This window comes from Takifugu flavidus, unplaced genomic scaffold, assembly GCF_003711565.1.
Source record: "Takifugu flavidus isolate HTHZ2018 unplaced genomic scaffold, ASM371156v2 ctg309, whole genome shotgun sequence".
Lineage (NCBI taxonomy): Eukaryota > Metazoa > Chordata > Actinopteri > Tetraodontiformes > Tetraodontidae > Takifugu > Takifugu flavidus.
The window spans coordinates 27,107-37,020 of record NW_026621946.1 but is presented as its reverse complement, the minus strand read 5'-3'; the positions used below and the strand labels follow the sequence as shown (position 1 = coordinate 37,020).

Sequence of the window (9,914 nt, the reverse complement as noted above, 5' to 3'; positions counted from 1 at the left end):
CCCCGAGAGGAGCGAGGAGGCAGCGAGTGCCGACGAATGAGTGGCATCGTTGCAGCTTTCCATAATGTTTTCTTAATTGCTTCTATCTAAAAATGGTGAATTTGCACTATTGCCCCAACATGTTGCCCCATTGGTGCCCCCCCCAGTTGCCCCCCCCCCCCAGTTAGCCACACTGCATTGCTAATATAAAGGGTTGAACAGCAATTTTATTTGAAATTCTGAGAAGAGTTCGTGAGCCGACACATGTGATGCTCTTTCACCCTGAAGAAGACGAGGAAGAGGATGAAGACGACCTGCTGCGGAGAACGGGCGACCTCGTGGCGTCTTCGGACCGTTTACCCAGCGGTGCGTTGAGGGTCAGTTCAAGACGCCGTGCACGCTTCCTCTCAGCCCGGCACCATCCAATCAGAGCCCAGTCATGTGACGCGTTTGTGTCTTCTCAGATGAAGAAATGTCTCCACGCCAACGCCGCTCGACCCTCGGACGACGAGCTGACCACGGTCCAGTTCCACCCCTCTGCTCAGGTCGTCATGACAGCTGGCCTCGACCAGTCCGTCTCCCTCTTCCAGGTACGCAGACGAGCAGGTGTGCCAGGTAGACGGGTCACGTGACGTTCATGCCTTTCCACATGATGCTGCAGGTCGACGGGAAGACTAATCCCAAGATCCAGAGCATCCACCTGGAGTCCTTCCCTGTTCACCAAGCGCGCTTCAGCCGTGATGGTGAGATGGTCATCGCCACCAGCCTGAAGAACAAGATGTTCTACCTGTATGACATGATGGAGGGCCGAGTCACACCTGTGCACGCCATCAGAGGTGGGGACGAGCTCCCAACGTGCAGAAATCAGCCCTCTGAGCTCAGCTAACGCCACATCTCCTGCTCAGGTCTGAATGAAGCCCGAGTCAAAGAGTTCTCAGTGTGTCCAGAAGGTGGCGCTCTGTTGCTGTCAGGAACCAACGGGTACCTGCACCTCCTCACGCTCAAGGTGACCCCCGCTCAAGGTGACCCCCACCCCCGGGCTTCACACCAAAACTGGGATTCCTAATGTGTGCGTGTGTGTGTGTGTGTGCGTGTGCGTGCGTGTGCGTGCGTGCGTGCGTGTGTGTGTGCGTGTGCGTGCGCTCAGACGAAGGAGGTGATTTCCAGCATGAAGATAAACGGGGACGTCGGCGCTGTCGCCTTCTCCCGTGATGGCGGTAAACTCTTTGCCCTCTCAGGTGGGTCATGACTCGGCGTTTTTATCCGACCAACTTCCTGTTGTTGACTGCGTGTGTGGTTGCACGTGCGCAGACGAGGGGGAGGTGTACGTGTGGGACATGCGCAGCCGTCGGTGTGTGAACACTTTTCCGGACGACGGTTGTGTCCGAGGAACGGCGATCGCGGCCTCGCTGAGCGGGCAGCATCTGGCGTGTGGGTGAGTCACGTGACGCGCATCCTGCCCTCCGATTGGCTGAATCGTCAGGGGCCACGACCTTGTGTGTGTTTGTCCTCAGCTCACAGTCGGGCGTGGTCAACATCTACTCCCAGGAGGCGTGTCTAAACTCAGCCAATCCGAAGCCTCTGAAGTCTGTGATGAACCTGCGCACGTCCGTCACTTCTCTGACCTTTAACCCCTCTTCTGAGATCCTCGCCGTGGCCTCGCGCGTCGAGGACGAGGCCGTACGACTGGTGAGAGCGGGTGCGCGATAATGGTGGTAATGGTGTGACAGGTGCTGTAACTGGCCCCGCCCTCCCCAGGTGCACGTGCCCAGCCTCACCGTCTTCCCCAACTTTCCCGTCACAAAGAAGAAGATCGTTTATCGAACAAGCTGCATGGACTTCTCTCCGCACGGTGGCTTCTTCTCATTGGCTAATAACAAAGGACACGCCCCTCTGTTCAGGTGAGGGCTGCTCTTCCTGTCTTCCTGGTCGGCCTCTTCCTGTTCCTGTTGCTGACCGTTCCGACTGTTGTTTGGCAGGTTGTTGCACTTCCGAGACTTCTGATGCTGAGGCCACCACCTTCACACGTCTGCTCACAATAAAATGCTCCCTCACTTTTCCAGACTCGGTTTGTCCAGTTTCTGCATTAAAGGTTCAGATTTTTATCCATCGATTCACTGATGGCGCTTCACCGAAGCCTCGAGGAGGAGGAGGCGGAGCTTGCAGAAATTCAGCCGCCCAAGCGGCGCAGACGTCAGGATCATCTGGGAGCCCCGGGACTGTGATGGGAAGGGTTATGGGAAACCCACGCAGACAGACCGGCACTTCCTGTTTGACCTGATGCTAAGGGTTAGCCGCTGGCTCTTTAGCTATCGTTTCCCTGCTGTGGAACCAGCTCCCCCGCTCTACTGTTAAGGGTTTGAAACCAGGTTGGGGTCAGGGTTGGAACTCACACACACACACACATCCACACACACACACGTGCCGTGAGGCCTCCAGATAATGAAGATCATGTTCCTACCATCTGAAGATGAAGGTGAAAGCTTGTGTTACTGTGGTAACAGATCCTGCGCACACACACACCCACACACACACACACGGGAATGTGGTCCCTCTTGTCTGTCCGGAGAACATGACAAACGTGTTTCTGTTTGCATCTGTGACAGCTGATGAATCTGACAACCTGAAGAGTTTGAAGGATCAGAACCTTCGTGTCCTGTCGGTACCTTCAGCCGGACCAAAGCAAAATAGTCAAATACTTTGAGCTTCATCTAGGAGACAAACGGAGAAAAAGCCTGTCGTAAACTCACCTGGCAGCTCCGGCCACTGGCTCCGCCCACCTGTGAGGTCATCAGCAGTCAGGAACCCGAGTTTCAGGATTAGTGAGAGAAGCAACGACGGAGGAGGTCAGAAAGCGTGGAGCAGTGTTGGACGGTTCCAGAAGAAAGGTTGTGAGTTCTTCATCTGCTCCTCTTCATCATCAGAAGCCTCTTCATGTTCCAACATCTGACTGTGATCCTGCTGCCAAACCTGTTCCAGGAACTCCGTAGGCTCTCCAGCAGGAACTCCGTAGGCTCTCCAGCAGGAACTCCAGCAGGAACTCCGTAGGCTCTCCAGCAGAACTCCGTAGGCTCTCCAGCAGGAACTCCGTAGACTCTCCAGCAGGAACTCCGTAGGCTCTCCAGCAGGAACTCCGTAGGCTCTCCAGCAGGAACTCGTAGGCTCTCCAGCAGGAACTCCGTAGGCTCTCCAGTCGGAAGGTTTCTGTGTTTTCTTTGATGTGTTGTGATGTTGATCCACTGGTGCCCAGTTTGGCCCAGAAGCTTCAGACTGGGAGGGTTACTGGTGTGAATGGTGGAGGAAGTAGTTTTAGACTAAATCTAAATGAAAACTGATTACCTGTGTGACATCAGCACAGGGAGCCATTATTGGCAACAGGTGAGGTGGCTCCACCCACCAACAGCCTCTTCCTGTTCACACCTGTTCCAGTGAGGTGCTAACGACAGACGGCCCGGCGAGGCCCTCCTGCTGGTCCTGGGGCCTCGTCAGAGACTCCTGCAGCTTTAGTGGATCCACAATCGAGGACCAGACAAAGTTCTCGGAACAACAATGTAGTTCCTCATTTTTGGTTCCCTTTTGTTCTTTTATCTGGAATAAACGAGTGGGGAATGTGTTTATTTAATTTCATAATTGATTTAATATTTAGAATTGTTGGTCGCCAGCATCACTTCAGGCCCAACACGTGCTGGTCGGAGCAGAACCAGGAGGTGGAAGGAGGCCTGCAGTGGTGCGGTTGCCATGGTGACCCTGGATCAGGCCTCTGTTGCTGTCTCCAGGAGGAGCATGACCATGGCCGAAGCTGCCGCCCCAGAGCTGTTCTCCGAGCAGGAGCTGACCTGTTCCATCTGTCTGGACCTGTTCGACGAGCCCGTCTCCACCCCGTGTGGACACAACTTCTGCCAGGTAACGGCGCCGTCATCTCAAGGTGGCAGGTGAACAAGTCCGCCCTCACGTCTTCTTCTGTTGTGTTACCAGGTCTGCATCGGAGGCTACTGGGCGTCCAGCGCCGTCTGTACCTGTCCTCTCTGCAAACACCAGTTTGACGAGCGTCCTCAGCTCAGCGTCAATAAAGTTTTTGCTCTTATTGCCGACAAATACAAAGAGGCTCGTTACAGCGCTGCAGGGCTCCCGGTGCCGGCGCCCAGGACCAAGGCGGCGCCGGAAAGCGTCCCGCCGATGTCAAACGAGCGTGTCGCCACCAACCCCTTCAGGACGGCGTCGGCCGAGGAGGTGGTGTGGTGCGACGTGTGCACCGGGGTCAAACGGCCCGCCAGCAGCTCCTGCCTCACCTGCACGGCCTCGTACTGCCCCGAGCACGAGCAGCCGCACCGCACCTCCGCCTTCTACGCCAAGCACCCTCTGATGGACCCCCGCGAGGCCCTCAAAGGTCGCACGTGTTCGCTCCACCGCCGCCTGATGGAGGTTAGTGAAACAGTCAGGTGTGGTGTTCAGGGGTGGCGTGGTGCTCCTCCACCTTTCCTCACCTGAGTGCACCTGAGGCGGCGCCCGGGTCCACTCAGGGCTGCTGTGTTGACCCGCAGGTGTACTGTCGCATATGTCAGCGCTGCATCTGCGCCATCTGTGTCCTGGAGGAACATCGGACACATAAAACCGTCTCTGTCCAAACCGAGAGACTCGTCAAACAGGTGACACCTTGCAACATGTGCTAACCAATGAAATAAAGCTTTCACGAGGCGCCGCTTCCAGCCAATCACGGCGGCTCTTGTGTGGGTAGAAACTGGTGGCGAGGACCGAGCAGGAGATGGTGAACCGGATCAAAGACAAAGAGACTCGAGTGAGTCACCTAAAGAAGAAAATGGAAGCCGCCAAGGTCAGACGTTAGCCGTTACACCTGTGTACAGGCGTTAGCACCAATGCTAGCAGTGTTTAAGCTGATCCGTAACCTTCAATTCAAAGGTCACGCTCAGTAATGTAGAACTTTCCTGTCTTTTCCATTTCGGGATCCGCGTTTTGGTGACTCGTCAGAACTACGCAGACGCAGAGCGGGCGGAGCTGGAGCGCCTCCTCGGGGAAGTGTCCAGGTCCCTGGACAGGATCCAGTCCCGTGTGGTCGGTGATATAGACAGCCAGCTGGACGCTGTGATGTCAAAGGGGGAGGGGCTAGTAGGGCGTCTGGAGACAGAGCTAAGTCTGCTGACGGACCGCCGGGCCACGTTGGAAGTCCAGGCCATCAATCAGGACCACATTGGCTTCCTGCAGGTGTGACTCCACCCACTCTCTTAGCATGTGATAGCTACCTCTGTTAGCATGTGAACACCGGGGATCATCTCCTCAGAGTTACGAGGAGGCCACAGCTCCCCTGGAGGAGACCCGGCAGAACGATGAAGATGAGGAGTTCTCGCTCCACTTCCAGCTGGGCGAGGTGAAGCTCGGCCTGTCGGAGATCCGGGACAAAATGGAGGATATCAGAACGGGCGAGAGGCGGTCCCGAGGGTCTGGTGAGCTGAACCGTGACACATGGTCAAAACGTGGAGGGGGTGGAGCCAGGGTTAACCTGTGAATGAGTATGTGAGCATTTAGGGGTCCGATACCTTGCTTAAGGGTACCTCGGCAGAGCTCCCCTCCCCCCGAGGTTGGGCCAGACGTGCGTGAACGGACCGCACCTCACTTATCTGTGCTTTGGTTTCTTCCTAATCTTCATAAAACAAGATGTTCACACGTGGCCCAACAACAATACGGATAATAATGACCCCTGACCCAGACCCAGGTCATGACCTAAGTGGGAACCCAAACCGGATCAACCTGAAGGTGTCCAAAGCCCCCAAAAATGCTTTACTTTGTTGCCTTCAGGTGACCTGATGGTTGCAGAGAGCGTGCTCAGTCTGAGAGGAAGTAGTGCCAGTCTGAGGCGGAGCCAGTGGTCTCTGAAAGGTCAGTGATTGGTGGACGTGAAGGTCTGTAGTTGTGAGTGAAGGTCTGTAGTTGTGAGTGAAGGTCTGTAGTTGTGAGTGAAGGTCTGTAGTTGTGAGTGAAGGTCTGTAGTTGTGAGTGAAGGTCTGTAGTTGTGAGTGAAGGTCTGTAGTTGTGAAGGTCTGGAGCTGTGAAGGTGACCTGACCTTTCCTGCTTTCCCTCAGATATGAAGAAGAGCAAACAGGTCACAGGTGAGCGTTCGTCCGATTTCAAACCCTTGCACATTGTTTCCATTTTTAATGAACTTTTGCTGATTTCAGGACACAAGAAGGCGCGAGTCTACATGGGTGAGTGCCAGCTTGACCCGACCTTGACCCGACCCGACCTTGACCCGACCGCCGCTGCTCTGGGATCAGAGTCGTTTACTGACTGAGGTTGTTGTTGATCCCTGAGGGTCCTAACGGATGTTCAGAGGGCTCATGTCGACGTGGCCGATGGTTACGCCAACATGGCACGGTGGCAGTTGCCCCCACGCTGGTCACGTGACGGTGGCAGTTGCCCCCACGCTGGTCACGAGACGGGGGCAGTTGCCCCCACGCTGGGGTCACGTGACGGGGGCAGTTGCCCCCACGCTGGCTGACGCGCTTGTTGCTCGGAGCTCTCAGCGACATTGCCGAGTCACTAATGTGGCAGATTTTCTGACTTCCTGTCTGCAGAGGACGTGACCTTGAACCCGGTGACGGCGTATCCGTTCCTCATCTTGTCGGATGACAGGAAGCAGGTGAAGCGCGGCGAGAAGCTGCAGTTCTTCAGAAACAGCCAGCAGCGTTTCGATGTCTGGTCCTGTGTGATCGCCAAGGAAGGCTTCAGCAACGGCCGCCATTACTGGGAGGTGAGACTTTGGACTGAGGGTCGACCTGGCCCAGGGGCAGCAGGTCCAGGGGCAGCAGGTCCAGGGGCAGCAGGCCCAGGGGCAGCAGGCCCAGGGGCAGCAGGTCCAGGGGCAGCAGGTCCAGGGGCAGCAGACCCAAGGCCCAGGGGCAGCAGGCCCAGGGGCAGCAGGCCCAGGGGCAGCAGGTCCAGGGGCAGAAGGCCCAGGGGCAGCAGGTCCAGGGGCAGCAGGCCCAGGGGCAGCAGGTCCAGGGGCAGCAGGCCCAGGGGCAGCAGGTCCAGGGGCAGCAGGTCCAGGGGCAGCAGACCAAGGCCCAGGGGCAGCAGGCCCAGGGGCAGCAGGTCCAGGGGCAGCAGGCCCAGGGGCAGCAGGCCCAGGGGCAGCAGACCCAGGGGCAGCAGGCCCAGGGGCAGCAGGTCCAGGGGCAGCAGGTCCAGGGGCAGCAGACCCAGGGGCAGAAGGCCCAAGGCCCAGGGGCAGCAGGCCCAGGGGCAGCAGGCCCAGGGGCAGCAGACCCAAGGCCCAGGGGCAGCAGGCCCAGGGGCAGCAGGTCCAGGGGCAGCAGACCCAAGGCCCAGGGGCAGCAGGCCCAGGGGCAGCAGACCCAGGGGCAGAAGGCCCAAGGCCCAGGGGCAGCAGGCCCAGGGGCAGCAGCCCAGGGGCAGCAGACCCAAGGCCCAGGGGCAGCAGGCCCAGGGGCAGCAGGCCCAAGGCCCAGGGGCAGCAGGCCCAAGGCCCAGGGGCAGCAGCCCAGGGGCAGCAGGCCCAGGGGCAGAAGGCCAGGGGCAGCAGACCCAGGGGCAGCAGGTCCAGGGGCAGCAGGCCCAGGGGCAGCAGGCCCAGGGGCAGCAGGTCCAGGGGCAGAAGGCCCAGGGGCAGAACAGCAGGTGACGCTCTGTCCTGTCACCTGTGCAGGTGTTTGTAGGCGACAGCAAGGACTGGAAACTGGGCGTGGTGACGGAAGCGGCGCAGAGGAAGGGCCTGTTTGACCTGACGCCGGCCAGCGGGTACTACGCCATCTGGTGGAGCGGCAGCCATCTGCGGGCGCTGACCACGCCCCCTCTCACAAAGGTCCCAGAACATTTGTGATTTGATCAAAACTATGTTTTTCTTTTAAAAGTTCAAGTCACAAATTACTGGGTGGACGACGCAGGACTGACGTGTAAATTCCCTCACAGGTGAAGGCCCCCCCGAAGCTGCGACAGGTGGGCGTGTTCTTGGACATGGACGAAGGTCAGGTGACCTTCTATAACATCAAGTCAGGCTCGGAGATCTACAGCTTCACCAGAGGTCGCGAGTTCACGGACAGGATGTTTCCTCTGTTTGGAACTGGAGACAAAGACGTCCCGCTTGTCCTCATGACCACCCAACATCACCTGGTCTGAGGGGGCGGGGCCACAATCATACGGACCTGCAGACCTTCAGCTGGTGGAGCTGCATTTTCATGAGAAGAAGAAACATTAAAAACACGTTAAGCTTTTGATGCCATGACTTGGATGTTTGTGCTATAAATGTTGGTTATCAGCAAAATTTGGTGTCGCGCATTTGTGGATTTAGGAGCACGTTAGGAGCACGTTAGCACGTTAGGAGCACGTTAGCACGTTAGGAGCACGTTAGGAGCACGTTAGGAGTTGTTCCTCAGGTGGTAGCGGAAGAGAAGTGCCCAGGTGTGACAGCAGCTGGACGGGATGTGGGGAGCGAGGACAACAGCGTGGCCCCTCGTCCTCACAGCAGGGGGGTCCAAGCTGGAGCAGCATGTCCCAGTTCCATCTGAGACCCCTGTCCAGCAGTGCAGGGAACAGCTGAGATGGTCATTACTGCCATCTGAGGGTGGCCCGTCTGAGGGTGGCCCGTCTGAGGGTGGCCCGGCTGAGGGTGGCCCGTCTGAGGGTGGCCCGTCTGAGGGTGGCCCGTCTTCTGAGGGGTGGTCCATCTGAGGGTGGTCCGTCTGAGGGTGGCCCGTCTGAGGGTGGTCCATGTGAGGGTGGTCCATGTGAAGGTGGCCCGTCTGAGGGTGGTCCGTCTGAGGGTGGCCCGTCTGAGGGTGGTCCATGTGAGGGTGGTCCATGTGAAGGTGGCCCGGCTGAGGGTGGCCCGTCTGAGGGTGGCCCGGCTGAGGGTGGTCCGTCTGAGGGTGGTCCGTCTGAGGGTGGCCCGGCTGAGGGTGGCCCGGCTGAGGGTGGTCCGTCTGAGGGTGGTCCGTCTGAGGGTGGCCCGTCTGAGGGTGGTCCATCTGAGGGTGGTCCGTCTGAGGGTGGCCCGTCTGAGGGTGGTCCATGTGAGGGTGGTCCATGTGAAGGTGGCCCGTCTGAGGGTGGTCCGTCTGAGGGTGGCCCGTCTGAGGGTGGTCCATGTGAGGGTGGTCCATGTGAAGGTGGCCCGTCTGAGGGTGGTCCGTCTGAGGGTGGCCCGTCTGAGGGTGGCCCATGTGAAGGTGGCCCGTCTGAGGGTGGCCCGGCTGAGGGTGGTCCGTCTGAGGGTGGTCCATGTGAAGGTGGCCCGTCTGAGGGTGGCCCATGTGAAGGTGGCCCGTCTGAGGGTGGCCCATGTGAGGGTGGTCCATGTGAGGGTGGTCCATGTGAGGGTGGCCCGTCTGAGGGTGGCCCGTCTGAGGGTGGTCCGTCTGAGGGTGGCCGTCTGAGGGTGTCCGTCTGAGGTGGCCCGTCTGAGGGTGGCCCATGTGAAGGTGGCCCGTCTGAGGGTGGTCCGTCTGAGGGTGGCCCGTCTGAGGGTGGGCCATGTGAGGGTGGTCCATGTGAGGGTGGCCCATGTGAGGGTGGCCCGTCTGAGGGTGGTCCGTCTGAGGGTGGCCCGTCTGAGGGGGCCATGTGAGGGTGGCCCGTCTGAGGGTGGCCCGTCTGAGGGTGGTCCATGTGAAGGTGGCCCGTTGAGGGTGCCCATGTGAGGGTGGCCCGTCTGAGGGTGGCCGGCTGAGGGTGGCCGTCTGAGGGTGGTCATGAGGGTGGTCCATGTGAGGGTGGCCCGGCTGAGGGTGGCCGGCTGAGGGGGTGGTCCATCTGAGGGTGGTCCGTCTGAGGGTGGTCCATGTGAGGGTGGTCCATGTGAGGGTGGCCCATGTGAGGGTGGCCCGTCTGAGGGTGGTCCGTCTGAGGGTGGCCCGTCTGAGGGGGCCATGTGAGGGTGGCCCGTCTGAGGGTGGCCCGTCTGAGG

General features: G+C 59.0%; 1 protein-coding gene and 1 long non-coding RNA gene across 9 annotated transcripts; one reads left to right on the top strand and one right to left on the bottom strand.

Annotated features, from left to right (window-relative positions):
* Positions 1–188: 188 nt before the first annotated feature.
* LOC130520236 (uncharacterized) lies at positions 189–2,869 on the bottom strand. The gene is made up of 2 exons (XR_008948722.1): positions 2,730–2,869; positions 189–2,645 (listed from the first exon to the last, which is right to left on the bottom strand). It is a non-coding gene; the product is annotated as an uncharacterized LOC130520236 (long non-coding RNA).
* Positions 2,870–2,967: 98 nt separating this feature from the next.
* Positions 2,968–8,273, top strand: LOC130520234 (E3 ubiquitin-protein ligase TRIM21-like). 8 transcript variants are annotated; one of them, XM_057023925.1, is made up of 13 exons: positions 2,973–3,027; positions 3,096–3,179; positions 3,756–3,882; positions 3,955–4,401; positions 4,521–4,625; positions 4,715–4,810; positions 4,966–5,199; positions 5,276–5,438; positions 5,791–5,871; positions 6,076–6,198; positions 6,568–6,743; positions 7,659–7,814; positions 7,922–8,273. In XM_057023925.1, exons 3-13 carry the CDS (start codon positions 3,763–3,765, stop codon positions 8,126–8,128), a joined length of 1,908 nt encoding a protein of 635 aa, XP_056879905.1. In that variant the 5' UTR covers positions 2,973–3,027; positions 3,096–3,179; positions 3,756–3,762; the 3' UTR covers positions 8,129–8,273. The 8 variants fall into 8 exon arrangements, with proteins under 8 accessions (XP_056879907.1, XP_056879905.1, XP_056879906.1 ...); XM_057023926.1 differs by having other exon boundaries at positions 2,974–3,023; positions 3,080–3,179; XM_057023928.1 differs by lacking the exons at positions 2,973–3,027; positions 3,096–3,179 and adding an exon at positions 3,393–3,530 and having other exon boundaries at positions 3,626–3,882; positions 6,076–6,102; positions 6,172–6,198.
* Positions 8,274–9,914: the final 1,641 nt, after the last annotated feature.

Bases quoted from the DNA above. Each gene is read 5' to 3' on its own strand.
- LOC130520234 (XM_057023923.1), top strand. From the start codon at position 3,718: ATGGTGACCCTGGATCAGGCCTCTGTTGCTGTCTCCAGGAGGAGCATG. The intron at 4,402-4,520 runs GTTAGTGAAACA...GTTGACCCGCAG, and splicing joins TCCACCGCCGCCTGATGGAG to GTGTACTGTCGCATATGTCA. The intron at 7,815-7,921 runs GTCCCAGAACAT...ATTCCCTCACAG, and splicing joins CCACGCCCCCTCTCACAAAG to GTGAAGGCCCCCCCGAAGCT.